Source organism: Lipophrys pholis (assembly GCF_963383615.2).
Source record: "Lipophrys pholis genome assembly, chromosome: 10".
Classification (NCBI taxonomy): domain Eukaryota; kingdom Metazoa; phylum Chordata; class Actinopteri; order Blenniiformes; family Blenniidae; genus Lipophrys; species Lipophrys pholis.
In genome coordinates this window covers 18,483,518-18,505,135 of record NC_137640.1, presented here as the reverse complement: position 1 = coordinate 18,505,135, position 21,618 = coordinate 18,483,518, and the positions used below count along the sequence as shown (strand labels likewise).

The following is a 21,618-nucleotide window of genomic DNA, read 5'->3' as shown; positions in this document are numbered from 1 at the left end:
TACCGACTGCATTGTCATGTGAAGGTCTCCCTGAAAAGGGGGAGGACAAAACAAACAATTACCGCCTCCATCCAAGGTTTCTAATAACGCCCTGAATGGAAAATAAAAGCCCCCACCATGCAGGTACTGTATTCGCTACTGCTTCCAAAGATGCCTGTTTAAAGAGGCTCTGTGCATGTAAAGTGTGGATTCATCGCATGGCTTCCACAGGAATTCCCCTGAATGACAGAACAGACTATAAATGTTGTCTCTGTGGTCTTCAAAGAACAAAGTGTCTCACATACGATTTACAAAATAAAAGCAAAGAGATAACATTTTAATTGAGGGGTGTGTGTGTGTGTGTGTGGGGGGGCAATATATTTACTATTTTTCTGCCATTTTGGCTTCTTTTTCTGTTTTGTAGATGTTTGCATTTGGTAACTTTAATCTACATCTGTCACAGCGAGACTCCTTGTGCATGGATAACCCTTTTGTGTGGTTAAGAGGTTATCAGGGAGCTTGTTAAGCTGAAGTAAGTTGAATTAGTGCTTTCCTTTAAGCCTCAGAAGTCAGACCTCTGTGCCAGTATTATTATATAGATCTGTTCGTGGAACACACTTAGAGAATCACTTATCTTAAATCTGATGTTCACATGTTGTCTTTGAACATCCAGTCATGGCATAGAGAACAGTTGATCTTTTAGAACAAGAGAATCTTCATCTCTGCTTCTATGGGGACAACTTTTCATAAGAATTGTCGATTTTGTGACTCTGTAGAATCTGATGTTTGATCTCAGGATTTGAAGTGTAGTTCAGTTTTGCTAAATGACAAATATACTTCAAGTGCTCATGTACAATTCAACCTATGATTATTCCAAACTATTGTTGTGAAAAATGTCACAAAATAAATAACCATCAATTTAATGATTAAAGTTGATGACTTGGGCAAAATTCTTCTATTAAACATTTTTTCACTACGTGTTGAAAAACGCACATGAGATTTGCATAAAATTCTGTTGGATTATCTGTGGCCACAGGGATCTCCAGTTCTCATGTCATGTAATAGTTAAGACTCTTTTATATAACTCCTTTATGGATTCATCTCATGAAAAGACAATTTTATGTTTTATTTGATAATGGTCAGTGTACATTAATTAACCTTTTTTTGAATGTCAATGAGCCATGCTGAAAGAGCTGCTAATACACACTAATTTGGTCTCCCAAAAAAAACTATTTCACAGATTGGAAGAAAAAAAAAAGAAAGATTATAGCAGTGATACCAACTGCTAAAATTATACATTGTGTTTAGCGTGTAGTGAACTGCAATGTGGATGATGAAGAGGTCAGATCGTTAACCTTTCTGTCGTTCTGTGTTTTTGTTGGCTGGCAGAGTGTGAATCCGAAGCAGGAACACTTGTCTTTATTGCTGCTGCATTGTTTCTTTCTGTGCTTGTATACGTGCCGCAGCAGGTTTACAAGCAGAACTATGTCTTTGAATGTCAGCGGCGGTGCATGTGCAAGCGTTGCCCTTCTGCATAAGTGCAGCACATGTACCTCACGTATCTTGAGTGTGTGTTTGCTCTTTGAACTGCAGGTCATGAATGCAGCTGCTCTCAGTGTGAAGTCTACTGTGGCCAAGTCTGTGCATTCTCAACACAGTCAGGAGTCATCAGCGTGAAGCACACTAACATTACCTGAACACCATGAAGACATGAAAATACCTTTGAGCAGCTCAGGACTACCTTCATGTTTTCTACCACAGGTACGCTGGTTTTCTCCTGCAGTCCGTGTGTGTTTGTCCCATGATGTCCAGGAGGTACCCTGCCTTCACCTTCAGCAAAAGTCAAGGGGGATCGGCTCCGGTTCCCCCAATAACCCTTTATTGGATAAAAGAACAATAGAAGATGGATGTCTGGATGTGAAAATATTTGCTTTTAAAAGCAGTTGTAATCTGAATAAAAGCATACCATCATGTGGTTCCAATGATGGCAGCGTTGAGGAAAGACAACCCAATGTAGTAAAACATTCCATGTATGGGCCCTTACATGACCATAAATATGTGCTTGAGTCATCAATGACCTATATTAGGGTACAGATTTAAAGATGTTTGTAGATCCAGATAATGTGAATTATGGTCGAGAGAGATGCACTTTCATCATGTGCAGACAGGCTTTGCAAGTTGACACCCTGAAGGCTGTTAAGCCTCTTGAACTGCTGTCGGATCCTCTGCACATTTTCCCCCATAACCTCCTTACCTGAACAGACCAAGCTTGTACTAGAATGTCAGTCTCCAGATGGTTATTTTGAATACACTGAAGTAGTTCCCGCTCTGTTGTAAAGTAAATCAGGGGGATTTCCACAGCAGCCAGCGTCTCGTGTTTTATTTCTCGTCTTGAACATGGACTGAGTTTGACCCCAGCTTGAGTCCATTCAGATGATATTCTGTGTTTGTTGTTGCCTGGCAGTGTGTTAACTACATTAGTTATAGTGTGGAGGAATTTGAAAACTGAGGTTAAATTTTAACTCTGGGGAGTAACTCCGGGTGAACCAGTAGGAGCACATGACTCCTTGTTCCTTCCTCATTAGCCCTGCTGACCTTTGGCCCAGAGGCCAGAGGGAAAATATCATCTTCCCCTCTCCCTCCCTTCTCTCCCTCTCTCCTTCATTCTCACAACGTTCCCAGTCCATCCGTGAGCCTTTGACCTTAAGCGAATGACAGAGCAATTTAAAATAAACAGGGCAGTAGAACCCGCCAAAGAAAAACATCTGCTGGGGTGACTCCAAAACAACACACAGTGTCCAATCAATATTTGCCCTCCTCCGCGCCCAGGACCTGCTGGAGGTGGTGGGAAACTTCCCACTCTACGTGTTTGGTTGTCATTTAAATCGGATATCTTGTGTTCACTGTGAACAACGTGCCAATCCATTGTTGGTCAATTTGAGCAGTTTACTGTAGCGGCAGCCAGGCCTTTTCGCCCGTGTGTTTGCTGTAAAGATAAATGACCTGAAAGCAGTTTATGTTAAACTGAGATGGAAACAAGCCACAGCTTTAGTCTGGCTCAACGACTTTGAACCCTGGTGTTTGCTATGTTCCTGGTTTGTTTTTCTTCAGCTTCAAAGACGTTGGAGTTTCTCTTCTTTTTTTTTTGGTTAACCCTTGATGATTTATTTGATTTTATGAATTGAATTCAAATTTTGCAGAATTTATCTTAATTATGTAAGCACTGCAATGTTTGGAGGTAGAGTTTCGGGGAAACAATGTTAAATATTTGTTTCTTATTTATAGAGGAACAAATATGGGGCCAAGGTGCTGTTCACACGGAAAATACCCGCAGCATTCAGTAAAGAAAGAACATTTATTTTGATGAGTCATTTCATATATAAACTATACATATAAGATACAGCATGTGAATTCGACAGGTTAAATGGTGTTGTATGTATGAACCTTTTTCTGTTTTGATTTAAATAAATAGAAAATACAAGTTTAACTCTAATGTTTCTAAGAACGTTGTTGTCAGCTCCTCAGAGAGTATATAAATCTCTGAATCTGATTTTACAAACTAAACAATCATCACTTCTTGACCATTTTAATAAATTAACTCCAGATCAAAACAAAAGATTCTTTTCAACTGTTTCCCTTATTTGGATTTGTTACAGCAGCGTTCTCTTTCTTCACTTATGATTAGTTATCAGTGTCACACTTTGGCCAGAGACATTATGTTTTGGGACAGTCACACATTGGTTGTGGTTGATTCATTGCGATGACTCAAGTCTGCCTTGAGGAAATAAAAATTTCACTCTGAGCTTCAACTCCAAAATAAGCTCTCAGTTTGGTCGATTATAGACATTATTACTTTAACTCATTATCCCAGGAAAGTCCTCGTCCTTATTTTACTTAGTTAAAGTTTCCTGACTGTGTTTATTACACACATGAGACCATACAGATATTAATTCAATTAAATTTAATTTCTATTGTGCCAAATACAACACAGTCATTTCAGGACACTTTTACACAGACAAACTCAACAAATCCACGTGAGCAAGCAGTGGGACAGTGGAAAGGAAAAGCTGTAGGGGTAAACTGTAGAACTCGACGCAGAGGTGGAGACTTTCTGTTGTTCGGGTTGGGATGGGGAGGGATAGAGGACAGAAATGGATAGGACAGACAAACTAGATTATTAGGAAGGATTCAGATTCTGGATTGGGTGCCTTCAACCTGACAATCTTCCATATAATCTAGTCCAAGATTTTCAGTGTTTTTCAGTGGTAAAAAGAAAGACAGTTGAAGGGTTGATGATAACTATATGGATATGATGCAGAGTTGTACTACAATATTTTGTGGTATTTTTTTTTGTCTTAATTTTTTTGTAATTAGATAAAAAACAGAATATGCATGAAGTTATCATCCACATACATTTCAATCCACATTATTCTGCGGCCTATCTCTCCCTGACTGATTCTGACCTTCTGTTCTGCGCAACATGAAGCTGGAAAGGTCTGAGGAGGTTTTCGCTGTTTCGCTGCTTTAGCTTCCTCTTAAGACCCCAGTGGTCAGCTCTGCTTTATGCTTTGTCGTCTTGGCCTGATGGTCATAATCATAAATATCATAATAAATTCGCTCACGACCTTCATGTGCAAATACATATGGTGGCCTTAAAAATCCACACATCACTGTGTGGTTTTGTTATAAAACTGTGAGCCAGTGCTACCAGTTTAGTTGAAGCATTAGTCTGAGGAGGCTGATTTTACCTTTGGGAAATATTTAAATTGTGTTTAGATAAATGTTTTGCACTTGGTTTAAATAACTAGCATTGGCAGGTTGTCAGTTCATCATCAGCTCATTTTTGAGCTCATCCCTGTGTATTCATTCTTAAAAGTTAACAATTCGAGGCAGGGATTTGACATAATGCTCCGAGCAGCCACAACAATTTGATCATGTTCCCAATCACCTTCTGTAATTGCTTGTAAATCTGCGTCCAATCTGTCTCTTCCTGATTTTGGCCTTTGCTATTAGCCAGACAGCACCAGTAGGTCAACTAAGGTGCTTAGAAGGACAGAAAATTAACCTAATAAGCTCAGTGAAGAGGACTCAAATGCTTTAACAGGATTAGTGGAAGGCCACTCCCCTTGCCATCTTTTCTCCCTAATCACCTTATTGTTGTAATCTACCTCTCAACAAGCTAACAAGTTAAGTGACCCCATTAGCTCCTCTGCTCTGCAGAGTTCTCAGTTTGCCCGATCTGTACAGCTTGCTGACCTCTGCACAACAACAAAGAGGTTTTATTGTGCGCCAGTGTTAAAGGACCCATCATGTAGAAAAAGGCAGTTATGACCTTGTGCCCGTGGGATGATGGTTTAGTTCACCTCCAACAGGAGGAGTATGATTGTATTGCTTTGGGTTGGTTGAGTTGTTTACCTCAGTTGTTTGATCATTCAAAACCTTGTTGATGAATTTTGAGAAATATTAACAAACTCAGACATCCTATGCCAAGAGAAAAGATGTCACTTAATTTTTACCTCGCTGATTTCGCGGCGTGGTTAAAGAACCACCCTCTTCAACTGAACCTGTAAAAGAATAAAGTGTTTGTCATACAATGAGTCATTCTGTGCAACACTAAATCAGTAACCGGCTCAAATCTATTAATTCTCCCAAAGGATGCCAGTAATGTGGGTGTTGTCATTGATGTCTTTCACATTTTTCCTGTACAATATCAAGATTGTGAAAAACTTTCTCTTTTAACATTTAGTGCAGCAAGTTGTTACGCCATGCATGGACTACCAAAATTCCCTTCTGGCAGGACTGTAAGCATGTCTCTTCAAGATGCTCGAGAACTTCATGGCCTGGACTTTAAACAGCTCACATGAACACATGACTTTATTCAGGGCGAGACTCCTGCTCTGCTGACCTGACTATGCTCTAATCTGCCGCATTTACACTACATGGACAGAAAATAACCACTCAGCTTAATGTGTTCACCAGGGTTCCCCCAAATCAAGACAGTCCTTTTAAAAGATGAAGTCCTGTGCTTGAATGTATTCGTTTTCCATAACATACGCCTGCCCATACCATAACCCCATGCCACCATGGGCCACAAGTTTTTTAGGACGCGTGCAATTGGCATGCTGGCGTATGTTATGGACAACGAGCACAGGTGCATTTTTATTGATGGAATTTTGAACGCAACAGAGATACCGTGACGAGATCCTGAGGAATGGAATGGATTATCTCGGCAAAGGAGAAGTGCTCACTAAAACGGATGTAGACAAATCTGTCAACAATATCTGAGAGAAATAGGCCTTTTGCATACATAGAAAAAGTCCTGGATCTTTGAGTTCAGCTCATGAAAAATGGGAGCAAATACAAAAGTGTTGCGTTTATATTTTTGTTCAGTGTCGTACTCTGAGGAGCACAATGACTCCAGCTGTATCTTTCATGTTGGGCCATTTTTCTTGTTTACCATTATGCAAATTAGTCACAGTCTTACAGTGTTTTACAACAAGAGGCTCTTTGAATGTTTCTGCCTGGCAGGTCTCTTTAAATCAAATATGAAATACCATAAAAAGAAATCATCCACTCTGGTGTCAGTTAATCTGACAGGGATATGTTTCAGACTGCTATCTGTTTAGAAAAGGCCTTTAACTCCCTTAATAAATATGTTTGGAAATGGTGGAAAAACTCTTTGGACAGTTCTGGTCGACCTGTGTCCTTTTTCCATCAATGTGTTTTTTGATAGTGAAGAACAACACAGCAGGACACCTAGTGAAAAAAATGCACAGTCAAATATATTGGACTTCATAAATTACTGTTAGTTCTCAGGAAGTCCCCCACTTGTCATTCATTGGGACCCGTGTGTATGGTCGACGTAGCCAACAACAATTTTATCAATATGCGTTTGAGTATTGTTTGTATAAAGGTTACCATGGTATTACTAATTACATCAATCACAAATCACTCATTTGCTTTCACTCTCCTTGTTAGAATAGCTGTGAAGACATCTCTATCTGTCCCAAGTCTACGATTTACACATAATGAGGGTAAACTTGTAAAACATTATTTCAGACGTGTGGCACGGGTCTTTTTTTGTTGTCCATCAAACAACTCTTTCAACCGTTTGAACAGGCCTGCCTGCAGTCTTTAAATACCCATGGAAATCACCTTAAGCGGACTGATAATATGCAGCAAGCTTTCATTCTTTATCTGCTGCTGAGAGTAGAGAGTTGGCCTGATGGTCTGAGCTGTTTGCCGTCATTATCCGAGTGGGCGAGTGCACAAAGCGGATGTGATTGAGGTCAAATCTCTTTCACGCTTCTCGATGCCAATAGCGCCCTTCCCATCATCCTGACATCTCCACGGGTCGTGTGGTGTCAGAGAACTCAGCAGAGAAGTGTCAGGTCAGCGAGGTAGCATCCAACAGCAACGAGCGGCGAATAGAGGGATAAAGCCAGGAGGTGGAGATTGGGCCTTGGGGGTAGGGAGCGGTTGTGATAGGTGAGCTAATGGCTTTGAGAAAGGACGCATGCGGGGTTGAAGGTGCAGGCTGTGATCTCTTTATACAGCTTACACAGGGACGACTTATTAAAATGAGGGTGCGGAGGCAGGGAGTAAATGAGTTGACCTTAAAGCCGTGGGTCACCCAACCCTCTCTGCATGTGCGCGTGTTGATTGTGTCCACCCCCACACTGATTGACAGCCGTTGTCGTCCTCTAATAAAGGTCTGGCCGTTTTTCCCAGGCACTAAAAAAACTTTTCTCTCCACAGGCTGGAGTGAATCCTGTGACATGTGGGGGAGGAAGTGTATCCAGAAATATGAAGCCTAAACGTTAACATAAAAGAGTGTCAGTAGTGCTACAAGTGCTTTAGATGTGTTGTGTTTGACTTTCTTATCTCCCATTTATTCATTTATGCACATTTACAAAATTGTGTATATCAACACACACATATCTACCTGGGATTTAATTTAACTCAAAGTTCAAATATGGAAAGTGTAACGTGGTGGTGGAAAGAAAAGGGATTGAAAACCAGTTCAAAGGGTCCATTAATACAAAGTTGTAATACCTCTCATACGCATCCACTCTGCTAATACGCTTAAGTGCAACATCTACATTTTCTTCAAGTCTCAACTGAACATGTACCTGTGACTTTATGGTTGAAACGTCACTCCCAAATATAGTTTTCTCCACCTGAAATATAGGCTTAACCATGCAGCTTAAAAGGAAGACAAATGGCCATGTTTGGACAATAGTCAAGATTGCATTTCTCCAAATCCACAGTAAGTGTTATTTTTTCAAGAGGAGGAGACTTAGAAGGAGAATTAGATCTCATTAAACCAAGCCTGAAAACTGTCTAATGTTACTTTGTGCAGATAATTCCATGAGAATAGAGTAACTCATAAGATGACATGAAGTTTATTTTATTGTTGTCAGAGCCGTTACATTTGGTGCTAAAAGTGTGGTATGCTTGAAATATTCTCAATAACCTGTGCTTTTACTGGTTACTTGATTCAAAAGAAACATTGTGATGCAGATTCACTGTTTCACAAATGCAGATGGAAACAGAATCGGCTACTCAGCAGAATATAATTATAATTATTTTTTTTTAAAAAGGGGAAAAGCAGTGCTTAACGTGGATACACTTAACTTAAGACATAGAATTCATTGTACTGTGACAATTTTGTATTGGAGTCCTTGGAGGCACTGAAACAAACGATCTGATTTTGGTTTCTTTGAATATTCAGTTCAAATGCAAATGCACTAAACCATTCATGTTCAAAGTCTGTGAGCCATCAAAGATGAAAAACACATTTTTTTTTCTCTCCACAACACATTTTGTCTTTGTTGTGCTGCTTCGATACAAGAGTCACCCCAAGGTTACAACACTCATGTTTCCTAAAAAAAAACGTTTGATGAACTCATGATCTCGACACAGATCTCTGAAAGTGGCAACACACAATGGAATGATAATTGTATCATCTGCTCTAATGGCAGCGATTACAACAATGGCGGTTGTGACCTGGAGGTATGGATGGAGCAGGAGGACGGGCTGTCTGCAGTGACCCCTGCTCAGGAAAGGGCAAGCTCGGGCAAGAGTCAGGGCGTCAGAGCGAGCCGCGTCGTCTGGCACTCTGAACCCTCCATTCACGGCCTAACACAACAGCCAGGCATCGCTGTGACCCTGTGGGTGTGACACTCAACCTTTGCCTTAACCTCCTGACCGCCGGTCACAGCTGCAGCTGACCGGCTTGGGTAGGTCAGGGCAGCGGGTCGACTGCCGAGAGGGGGGGGGGGGGGTGACATGAGCAGGGAGAAGATTTACGGGGAGCAAAGACAGCTTGGTCAGAAAAACTGATGTTTCAGTGAGTGATGAAGAGTGAAAAATGGACCGATTAGGAAAAAGTGATTAAACTGGATGTCAGCCCAGTGGAATTGAATATGATTTGAACTGTTTAAATGTGGCTTTTTAAAATAGTTTTTTGTTTGTTTGTTTTTGTTTTTAAATCCACGCTCAACAAATAATCATATGAATGTGTTCTGGAATCATTACACAACACATTGTCTTGAAAAGAAAAGTTCATACATTTTAAGGTGATAGTATTTTTAATATCATTACACGTGTGAGAAGAAGGATGTTTGCAGCAGCCCCGTATGATCAGGCCCTTGAGTCAGTCTGAAAATGCTGGCTCCAAGTAAAAGCAGTTTTGGGATGAGAAGTTAAGAAAAGTCAAGTTAGTTGATCAGGAGGAAAAACAACAAAATCTGAGACACTGCAATCGACTTGTGTAAATAAAATATCTATTGTTGTTATCATTAAGCCTGAAAATTGCAAAATAAAGAAAAGAAAAGAAGAAAAAGGTTTCCTTAAAAAAAGCTTCTAACAAACTCAGGATGGATTTGCTCATAATTATTCTACAAATTATTTCAGTGAAAGTGAAAATATGTTTATATGGCCGGCTCTCCTCGGGGGAAGTTGTGTTTGCTGTGAGCTGTTCAGGTGGTGTGAAAGTCAGTCAAAACACAGATGCACAAGCAGGAGCACAAACATAACATCTTAGCTGTTATTACTGTTATTGGCCAGCAAGTGTTAATCTTAGTTTGAAGATGATGACATAACTTACATTTTCTCAATGCAAGAAAATATGTTGTTTCTTTAGAAGTGATCCAAACTCACTATCGGCATTGTGCACTGCAGTAGGGTGACACAGGTACTCAGGAGAAATGTGGTCATATATAACGATAGTTGTTTACTAATAGTAGAGCCTCCGTTCTCATACAGCCACCACCCCTGTTTAACTGGTCTGTGTTATTTTTGTGATATAAAATGAGCAACGCAGCAAAGTGCCGCAATCTTGCAGCACTCATGGATGAATTCAATTACAGCTTCTTTTTTTTTTTTAAATCATCATTTATTAATCATGTCAGTTCCGGCTATTCATACAGCGTTTCTGACCCTATCAAGAAATAATAAAAAAAATCTTTGTAGAACTCATGCCACATGTTTTTTTTTTACTGGGTGACACTGGATAACAATTTCACCCGTCAACCAAGATCTGAAGTGTGAAAGCCATTGAAACCAAAGCCATAATGGTGTGAAGCAAGTGAATAGGCTTGTTGCTCATTTGTGTGCACACCAGCCATTGTGTAGCCCTCATCCCATCCCCCTCTTCATAGGATTGTCTTGACAAGGCAGCCAGCGCGGAGTCGCTTTATAGAGTCAGTTTTTACAGCAACATGGACATATGCGCTCCCGAGGTCAGACCCAAGGTGTTCAGTGGGGTCGCTCCTTGAATCAGCCTCACACATTCATGAGCGCGTGACAGCTGCTCCTCTGGAATAAGGAATGCGTCTTGTGATGTGTGAGTCCTGTTAGACAAGTTAAGCTTTGGAATCCGATTCAGTGAATTGGGTACTTTCACTGAAGCTGTATAGGCAAAGGTCAAAGAGTTTTTAATGCTGTTCAGCCCTTCAATATCTACATTTATGTCTGAAGAGCCAAATAATGCTGTAAGTGACTACGATGAATAGCAAATAAATGTATAGGAGTATATTTTTCAATAAACTACAGATGTGAGTATTGCGTGTTTATGTTAAGCAGGTTACAGCATGCTTAACATATGGCATTTAAATAACTCATTGAAGTATTTGTGTTTTATAAAACTGTCTCTTCCCTCCTCCACTCCAAGGCTTCTCCTGCTGCTGCTGCGTTCGTCGCTCCACCATGGTTGACCTGGCTCTCCGTCATGGCCGCCACTTTCTGCTCCAGCCGCCACACCTGCTCACGATACTTCCTGCGAATCTGCCGGTACGAACTCAAAGCTTTACTGGAAAAACAAAAACACGCATGAGATCTGATTCAGTACCTGGACATTCACACCCGAGCTTTGTCCTCAGAGGTGGGAAGTTACAAAGTCAACGTACTGAATTTGTCCTCATTCACCTGTGAGCTTGTGTGAGTCGAGCGATCTGCTCTTCATTGTCCCTCCGGTGTGAGGGGCTGTCTGAGTCTGCTGCGCTCAGTGAGTCATGGACCAAAGCCAGTCTCTTTTTCAGGGCTTGCTCTCTGAAAGCAGGAGAAGCTGTGCAGTCAGCAGGGGGAACACTTGGCCAAGCTTAAAGCAGCAGACGTGTTCACTCACAGAAATCATGCAACACCAATACAAAGTTGTTATTGTGTGTCCTTGGCTTCAAGGATAATGTGACATTAGGTCAGAGAGTTACTTCAGTTTAAACATTTTATTTATTGTTGGTTCATTGCATTTGTTTCGAATCACTCAAGGTCGGAGGAGGTAAATGCAGCTCTTCTTTGGGGACAAAGACATAGAAGTTCTTTACATCCATCAGTGTTCCTAAGCAACAGCCTGGCAGCCTTGAATCCATTCATCAAATATATCATTGTATCTATACACAGAAACCCTCCGCTGATAATTCACTGCATTTCCATGAGACAACGTGTTGATGACTCTCAAACATCCTCGCACTGCAATACATACCATGTCAGCTCTCCCTTTTTACTGAATGTTTCTTCTTCTTGTATGAGGAACAAATGTTTTTGATTCATAAAGACAGATCTTAACTTTTGTGTTTTATTGGCTTAAGGATTAAATCTAATTGTCTTACCTCTGAAGAACGGCCTGCAGCTCTTTTAGGATGGGTCTGGTTCGAGGACCAGCAATGTCTCCGTCACAACTGAGCTTCGCTGCAGTCTCGCACAGTCTCTGAAATATAATGTTCAAAAAAGCTTATTCTCTCTAAATTCTCCTTTCTTTATTCTAAAATGTAAGCTTTACATATAGTCTGAAGTTTATAATCTTTTGCTTCAGCCTCATTGTTTAACAGACATATGTTTTCTTTAGCCATTTAAAATAACGGTCTTAGAATTCGAGCAGACAGAATAATACAAAACAATACATTAATCATACATATTTTCAGTGGGATTACACAACAAATTAAAAAGGAGAACCTTGACAGAATATACAGGTAAGTTGGACATGGCTTTTTAGCCAACCCCAGGCGGCTATAGGCAAAGGCAGGACACACCCTGCACACACACCACCAGTCCATCTCTGGACTACCACACACACTCACACCTACTATGGGAGGAAATCTGAAAACCTTGAGAAAACCCAATGACACAAGAAGAAACGGCAAACCCCCCACATAGAGGGTGAGGGTTAGAGTCCCTCTTCCCAACCTGGACTCGACCCAGGGACATTCTTCTTTGTGGTGAGAGTACGAACCACTACACCCCACGCAGCTGTCAAACTCCATCCATGTAGTGTCACTTCATCCACTCCCTTGTCACACTTCAACACTCTTCATACAAATTATACAACTTGTTAAAAATTTAAATGTAGTTATCGTTTAATGATTTTATAATGTTATGTAGGTGGTGTACAGCACTTCGGCTCCCTCTTGGAGTTTTTAAATAGTTTTTTTTTTAAAGATGGATGAGATTGAGAGCTGCACAGTGGAGCAGTGGTTAGGGATCATAGGTCATGGGTTCAAATACTAGCTGGGGTCTATCTGAGTGGAGTTTGCATGTTCTACCCATATGTGCACGGGTTTCCTCCAGGTACTCTGGTTTACTCTCACAGACCAAAAACATGCATGTGAGGTTAATTGGTGACCCTAAACTGCCCCTAGGTGTGTGTGTGTGAGTGTGTTTGCTTGTCCTCCTCGCTGTGAAGCAAGAAGCTCATGTAAATATGTATGAAATGGAAAAGACGTCATGTTTTCCAATTTATTAAATGAGATTCCAGGTAAAATAATGGACAAGCACTCACACCTAACCAGTTACACTGAAGAACAATTTATACTTTGAAGATTTCCTAAGAAGTTACACATTAATATTTATTCCTGACACACAAAATTATTTTGTTTTAGACTTAGTCTGTCTGATGAAACTCAGAACTGGTGGGCTATTGCAGGGGTGTTTTCTCAGTTTGAAAGTGAAGATGCTACTTACATGCTGTGACTCTCTGCTCAAACATATCAACCTGAGCTGTGGGGCTCTTTGCTCTTTGACAGTGACAGAGTTGCGTGGTGAATCTGTGCTGCAGCGACAGGACAAAACCTTGTGGAACCAAAATATCCTTCTTGGCCTGGAGGGATTCTGCTTTGGTGGATGTGTGATTTCCCGTGTGGGACACCCATATTTGAATCGGGTCTGTCACAGTAGACCCTTGTCGTGCTCCCTCTTGCTCGTTTCACCTTGACTTTGTATTATTTGCAGATTAAATTTTTGGTCTGCATTGGTGCTGCAGAGTTCAGTCGTACCTGTTGTTCAGCCCTCCGATCCTCCAGCTCCTCTCTCAAACTCTCTGGGATGAAAACTCCCGCTCCCTCCTGAGCCTTCTGACTCATTAAACTCCACTCCAGACACCTCAGCTCTTTCTCTTTGAGGCGGATTAGAGCCCGCAGATCCGACATCTCCTCCTGAACAGAAACAGTGAAAATACAAATCAACAGAAGGAGAGCGAACGGTTGATACAACAAAGTAATACATTCCTGGATTAGTTTTTATATGTACTTTAAAACTCAACTTGTGTATTTTACCTTATCTTGCAAGCCAACGTTGACTTTATAAAACTTACACTTCTGATTCAAAAGCTAACATGTGGTTGTCAAAAGGTTCATTTTCCAAATTTTGTTTATACATTGCTTCTTTAAGTGTGTAGTTTTTACAGTGGCGCTATTAAGCATGTCCCAAATTAATACTTCAGTTACTCCCTAACAAGTCAAGTCTCAATATTTAATCAGAAATGAAGTCATCAGACCCTTACCTGATTACCCACTGCTAAAAGCCTCACAACTGACAGAGATGAAATAAGTCAGAAATAACTTAAGTAGTTGGAGACATAAATCTTAGTATGTTGAGCAGAAAGTTTAACATTTAATGATAACTTCTCTGCAGATCTCAAACAAAACTGATTATAATCACTTTTCTGAAAGTAAATTTTAGCAAGTCGTTGTCCACTAGAGCATACAAGTGCACCTATAAAAGTGGCAGGTGAGCCATAAAACTAAACATTTTAAAGAGAAGCAACTTTTCAATAAACACCTTGTGTGGCACGCGCAGTGGTTCACAACAGGAAAGCCAATATTCAAACAATAAAATGTTCTTTTAAAATGGGATTGCAAGTCAAGGTTTAACTGATTTTCAGTTTCGTACTCCTGGGAGGATCTTGGCTCTTCAACATGCAACCTTAAAACAATAAACATGCTGCTCATACCCTGACGGAGATAAGTTCATGGAACAGGGAGGATTTCTCCTTCTTGTTTTCAGTTTTGCTTTCTTTATATGGGTGTCCAGATCTGGGTCCAGCTTGGTGTCCACTTTCAGGACTGAGTTTGTTCTCCGCCCCAAGAGTTGGCTTCGGGAGGCAAATGGCGGCCCGGTCTTTCTTCAGGCGCTCAATTTGCTGTCTGAGAGCTGCCTCCTGGTCCACCGTCTCAGGTGTCCTGTGAGGGGTTACAGAAAGAGAATCAGTCTTGAGATGCATTCATGAGTGACGTGGAAATTAAAGATTTGAATGGAATGCTGTCAAACTTGGACCTTCTCACCTGGAAACTGTATTGCTTTGCAGAACTGTAAATTCTGCATCAATAATGTTGAACTACTGAGCATAATGTCGTCTGTTCATATGGTACCATTGTGTTTTGAAGAATTTCACGAGGTGGACATGTTTGTTGTTATGCTTTTCACACGGAAGCGGAATTTCCAGAGATTACTGATTTCTGCGTCTAATTCAATTTCATGATTCTGATTTTAGTAACCGCGTTCTTGTTTCATGTGATGTTCATGTTTTTATGTCTTTATGTCTTCATGCGGTGGCTTGCTCTGCTTCCTAGTAACTCGTCTCATGTTTCATGTGTCTGACTCTGATCCTGCACCATATTACTCCTTGAGAGTTTTCAGATGTGCTTCGTTTACACTCCTGCATATATACACGCGCCATCTTCACACTTTTCAACTGCCAGTTTATCTCTTTTGTCTGTGTCTACTACTGATTGTTCTTGTTAGCCTTTACCTTGCCCTGTTATGTCTCATTATCTTTTATGTAGTGTTTGTTCTGACCTTCACCTGTTTCTCAACCTCACCTCGGATTATCCTTGTCTGTACTTCTGCTCATGTAGACTGCTTCTCTGTGGACTGAATCCTGCTTGTGTGTGATTTTACGTATTCATTTGGATCCTTTAAGCCACCATATATCACATTTATGTTAATACTAAGTTGAAATGGTTTGGTAAAAGTTTTGTGATCCACTTAAAATGATGTATCACAATAATTACAATAATATATAAATGTATCATCATTATTATTATTATTATTATTATTATTATTATTATTATTATTATTATTATTATTATTATTATTATTATTATTAGTGTGGTGACCGCTGAATAAACACTTATTGAGCTGGAACACAAAAACAATGAACAGAAACCTTTAACAACAAACAAACAACAATACAGTAGCCCTGTGTTTTGACGTACTGGTACTATTTTGAAAATTCTCCACTATTTAGAAGAAACTTTAAAAAACATGAACATCAGTTCAGACAAAAAATTTTTTTTAAATTTCTTATGTTAAAGCAAAACACTTGTGTTCTTCGTCATCTCAAATATGTTTTGAAACATGATAGAGTGTCCTTGTTGGTGTCATCATGAGCCATTGCTGAACAGTGCTTGTAAATGTCACCTGTGCTCAGTGTGACTCCTTGCTTCCGTCTCCTCTGTGACCCCTGCTGTTGAGAAGGAGGTGGACAGCTCCTCAGTCCCCATGCTCCTGAGCTGTGCTGATGGACTCTCAGCCTGCTGCCTGTCACTTTCCTGCTCTGATGAGAAGGAAGCTGTGTCACTCAAACTGTGAGTGTGTGTGTATGTGTGTGTGTGTGAGAGAGAGAGAGTGTTTTCATAGTTTGCTAATGTGTACACAGTTTACAAGGTTGATATTCAAACACCTGCTGAATCTGTCTGCAGAGGAGTGTTTTGCAGCTTCTTGGCATCGTAAAGGGACAGCAGCTCGTCGTAGGCCTCCTCACACTCCTCGCTGTAAATCACCAAAACACAAAATGCGGCCTCACTTGTTGAGAATAATTCAAACACAGACAACTGTGGTTTGATATGATGACACACTTTGTTACAATGACAGAGTGTATGCAAATATGTGCCGGCACGACAGTGTCGTAAGTTATGTGGGTGTCAGGGGTACCAGTATCTGAGAGCCGTCTGCAGGGTGGAGCAGTCAGACTCCAGTCTACTCAGGGTGACGTTAATCTGCTCCAACTCACTCTTCCTCCGCTCCAGAGCTGCAGTCAGACGGTCATTTCTGGCTTTCAGCCTATCAATGTATCTGGTACAACAGGATGGATCATAACCAGAATATTTAATTTTGTTAATAATCACAGGAAGAAATCTGTGTTGGAACTTAAAAAGAAATGTCACTGTGTAAATTGTTATGTTTTGGCTTACTTGTGTTATTTCCTTTTTCTTTACTTATTTGATTACTCATTTGTAGACAGGTTAGCAGCCCAAGTTATAAATTATTTTAATGGTTACTTGCCTGTCAACTACTTTCTGGCACACTGTTGCCTGACCCCATGTCATCCTCCCTTAATGATTATCTAAGTCTGTGATCCATTTCTTCACTACTCTGCCTCATGTTTGGTGTGTTGTCTGCTCATCTTTGCCAACTTGGCCACTGTTTCTTAGGCTCTGTTTTATCCTGTTTTTGACATTGCTGTTGCCATTCTCTGATCAACCTTGATACTTTTGACTTTACAGTCACTTCTCTTTAAACTTTCTGTCTAAAGTCACACGACTGAGTCTTTTGATTAACATGTTGAAAATTTCAAATCTTTTTTGGTGGTACTGGTGAAGGTCACAAGCTTGAATGCATCGGTTTGACAACTGAGTTCTTTATATCACAAGTGTTGTTGGAGCTTAGATCTCCCCCGACTTTTGACAAAAGAAAAGTTTTTTTCTTTCCATTTACAGTGTTTCTCCACTGGTTTTTATATGAAAGTCTAAAGATTATTTATTTTCAGTATTTCATTTTTGAAAGAGTTTTTGTTCTCATCTCAATTCAGGTGAATGTCACATGAAGCACTATGAAGGAAATGTCTTTAAAGTTGTATTTTCCCTGCATCAATGACAATCTGTGCATACATATGCTTGTATGAAATCTGTTTCATCTGCTTCATTAAGCTGTCTATATGAGCTGTATATATTTTCATCCATGTAAACAGATAATGTTGTTCCAACAACGTCCTGTTGCTGTTTTCCTGAGCTTAACCTCCAATTCACCTGTTCAGTCGCTCTGTCTCGGCCTCCAGGCTGATGGGACTCGGACAGGGACTGCCTGAGTTAACGGAGCCCAGTGGATCCCCACACACAGAAAGAGGCGGCATCACTCTGTTAGATCTTCTGTGTAGTAAAGGGGAACCAGGGAAGGGAGGAGAGGCCCAGTCTGGGCTGAGAGCTCCTGCAGAGGAGCAGTACGAAGGAGAGTGACTGCCAGACCTCCAGGACTTATGAAGACTGATCAGCTGAAACAAAAAAAGGAGGGTGGTTGCATTTATTCTTTTGAAATATGTTTCTGAATCAGTAAAAGTGTGCAGTTTATCAGTTTATTTAATGTTTTTTCAGAATCTCCTCCACAAATGATTTGTTTTGATGTAATGGACTAAAATATTTGTACGTTTGTCTCGACGTTAGTCATTTCATTCAAAATGAAATCAAATTGTATGTTCTGACATATTGATCAGTCATTTCTTAATCAAGTGCATTGAATTGTTAAAATGTTCAAATGTAACATTGTTCTTTTACCTTGTTTCTCTCCTCCTCCACGAGGCTGAGGGCACTTTGTGTGTCCGGTGACCTGTTTCTCATAACAGCCTCCCGTTTGTCCACATCCAGCATCTCCTGCACGTATTGCTCCTTCAGTGGGCCAAGCGGGCACGAAATCCCAAACTCTCTTTCCATCTCCTCCAGTATCTACAACCAGTGAGTCAAAATTACTGAGGAGACTACTGGGAGTCTAAAGATAGCCTGACAATGACATATTTTTCTTCTAAAATGACTCATTAACATTCAGCCTGCATTTACAAAACTCGTTGTCAAGTCTGGTAGTTCTGTGATGTTTGTTATTTTCATCAGGAATCACCAAACACTAATACATTTAAAATATGACATTGCAGCTGCTACTTTAAACATGTAAAAAAATATCTATCAATGGTGATTGATTATTTCTATCAATTTTATACCGTTGTGGCTTTAACCCAGTTTTCTTGAGCTGCTCTCAGGTGCTCTTTGTGTTTGTCGTGGTCAGATGCTGAGATGGGGGCAGCCCAGGTCCTCCTGAAGCTGATGGAGTCCTCCACATTGGATAAAACCTCCTGCAGTTTTGTCCAGACAACACCAGTGCCCCCTAGAAGACAAACGGGAAGGTGCAGGCCAGTGCTCGCGAAAGCAATATCTGTCGTTTATATCTATGTCTGCATCTTTCATTAGGACATTTTTGGTTCACAGGATCAATATTTTTCCATGATTATATATTCTCTTAATAAAGGCAACAGTTCAAACTCTGCCAAGTGTTATAACTCAGAAGTACTATACAATCATGTGTATTTTTTTCTACAGTATTTAAATTGAAGGATGAACCGCAGGCCGCAGTTGACTCACTCAAATGATGTAATGCATACCATTAACTATGCCCCAGTAAGGTAATTAAAGCCCAAAACACTTCCGGCAGGTGTGAAGCTTGAAAACAAAAGTATTTCTAAGGAGAAATATTTACTCTGACAAGCAACAAGTACAAAAAGAAAAAGAAAAAGATTTCGGATATTTCATCTATGTTTTTAATAGTGCACAATGCAGGTAAGCTGAACATGTAAGGTTGCTTTGTTTGTACCAACCTTGGTCAGTGGCTGGAGCTCTCGTTGTGGCAGTGGAGATGGAGTTCCTCTCTGGGCTGCTTTTCACCAACCGGTGAGACAGAAGGTCTGGAACCAGAGGTCTAGATAGAGCTGGTCGTCTCATGTCGCCTGGATCACTGTCAGAATGACACATGCAACATCCTTTTATTCATCCATTAATGGTTTTTGCCTGTTTTACTCCAAATAAGGTTGCAGGGGCTGTTTCCAGCTAGAGGCAGGACATGCATAGGCACACTTATTTCAGTTGGTCTGTGAGGAGAAGCCACAGTACCAGGAAAGCAAATTCTACATGGAAAAGTCTTGTTCTGAATCCAGGTCTTCTCACTGTGAGGCAAGACAGCTCACCACGACACCATTGTGCCATCCCACAAATGTTCCAAAATTGTGAAAACATACATGATTCCAAAAAGTTTATGATTCAAACCTTTTGATCCGTATGAATCAGATTTTAGTGTTGATAATCAAACACAGTGAATCCTCTCGTCAGATCACATGCTCACCTCGGTGCCTTCAGTGATCCCATCTTCTTGTTGAGTTCAGCGATGATGTTCAGCAGAGTGCCCACTTCTGCTTCACACTGAGCCAGCTCTGCTGGAGTCGGCTCAAGGCTGATGGCAGGATCTGCACCCTGCATATCAATGGTCATGTGGATGTCCATGTCATTGTCATACACTGTCCCTGCATCCAGGCTGTCTAATCTGCCGCGCCTGAGATCCTGCAGAGACATATAGATTAATTTTCAGCAAAGAAATAAAGCTTGTTTTCCGCCTCATGACTTATTATCCAGTTAAAATTGATCTTTTGTTCTGTATAATTCATTCATTTATATGCACTGACATGTATGTGCCAGCTTTCTCCACTGACTCATAATTCCACAAAAAAAAAGTGAATATATGTCCACATCAGATAACTGTTGGGCTCTTGAACCAGAGATCAGGCAGCTTGGAAGCTTTTGTTTTGAGCAGCGGAAAAGAAGGAAACTAAAACATCCTGAGATCCAACTTCCTGACCAGCAAATATTTGCAGAGCATACCATCTATTGTTGTGCTGAGAGTGTTTGGTAAATGTCTCAATCATTAAACAGGGAGTAACTATTAAATTACAGTCATGGTCTAAATCTGGCCTTAAACTAACATATAGTTGCATTGATATATTGCTGAGTTGCTCAATTACATGTGTTTTGTATGCTGTTGGGACCAAAGTTGTCAAAATGCTTTTTCGTCAATGATTATTTTAATTTTATATCTCACATATTATTTTGTGCAGTGGGTAAATCATGCCCTTTTTCACTGTACTGGAGGGAAAAGACAAACAATCAAGTCCATTACTATACTCAGTTTTACATTTCATAACAGTCAAACAAGTGGCAAACCTCAGGAAGGATAACAACTTATGGTGCAAACATAGAAATCTTACCAGCTTTTAATAGCAGCAGCTTCCACAGAGGCAGAAGTAACATAGGTGCTACACATATCTCATTACTGTGTGTGTGTGTGTGTGTGTGTGTGTGTGTGTGTGTGTGTGTGTGTGTGTGTGTGTGTGTGTGTGTGTGTGTGTGTGTGTGTGTGTGTGTGTGTGTGTGTGTGTGTGTGTGTGTGTGTGTGTGTGTGTGTGTGTGTGTGTGTGTGTGTGTGTGTGTGTGCGTGTGTGTGACTTACCGCCATATTCCTTGCTCTTTATAGCTGCAGCAGTGGCTTCGTTAAACAAGATTAAATGTTTTCTTCAATCCTGTGAGTTTTGTGAGGCTGTATTTTCCACTCGTCAGTCACAGAGCTACTGATCGCCAGTCTGAAGTCCCGCATGTCTGCCCAGTGCTGTTGAGTGTGGAAAACACTGGGAGAGACATCCCCACCCATTCCCCTCCACTCTGTGTGCTTTCCTGTTTTGCCCGCTCAAAGCCTCTATGCCTGTTTACCAGCAGACCCATGTTGTGAGCGCCAGGAATTGTTTCTGTTATACATAAGTTTTTTTACTGTGGGATTAAAACTGGAGTACCCAGAGAAAAACATGTATGCAAAGGAAGAACATGCAAACTCCACACAGAAAGTCCCCAAGCCCAGAATTGAACTGGAGATAATCTTGCTGTGAGACACACATCATGCAGTCCTGTTCCAATCATAGCCCTCTCAAATGAGATGTGATCTTGTTTACTTTTACATGATCCCCATCATATTAGGCTTATAATTTCGTGAATTGTTTCATGCATA

General features: G+C 40.6%; 1 protein-coding gene across 1 annotated transcript; it reads right to left on the bottom strand.

Annotated features, from left to right (window-relative positions):
• Nucleotides 1-9,557: 9,557 nt before the first annotated feature.
• On the bottom strand, nt 9,558-21,236 carry ushbp1 (Usher syndrome 1C binding protein 1). Its single transcript, XM_080473620.1, has 14 exons — nt 21,070-21,236; nt 19,912-20,126; nt 19,391-19,527; nt 18,740-18,903; nt 18,303-18,470; nt 17,781-18,022; nt 16,687-16,827; nt 16,436-16,524; nt 16,174-16,309; nt 14,705-14,933; nt 13,749-13,907; nt 12,090-12,187; nt 11,410-11,532; nt 9,558-11,293 (listed from the first exon to the last, which is right to left on the bottom strand). Exons 1-14 carry the CDS (start codon nt 21,073-21,075, stop codon nt 11,122-11,124), a joined length of 2,079 nt encoding a protein of 692 aa, XP_080329746.1. The 5' UTR covers nt 21,076-21,236; the 3' UTR covers nt 9,558-11,121.
• Between the last annotated feature and the right edge of the window lie 382 nt (nt 21,237-21,618).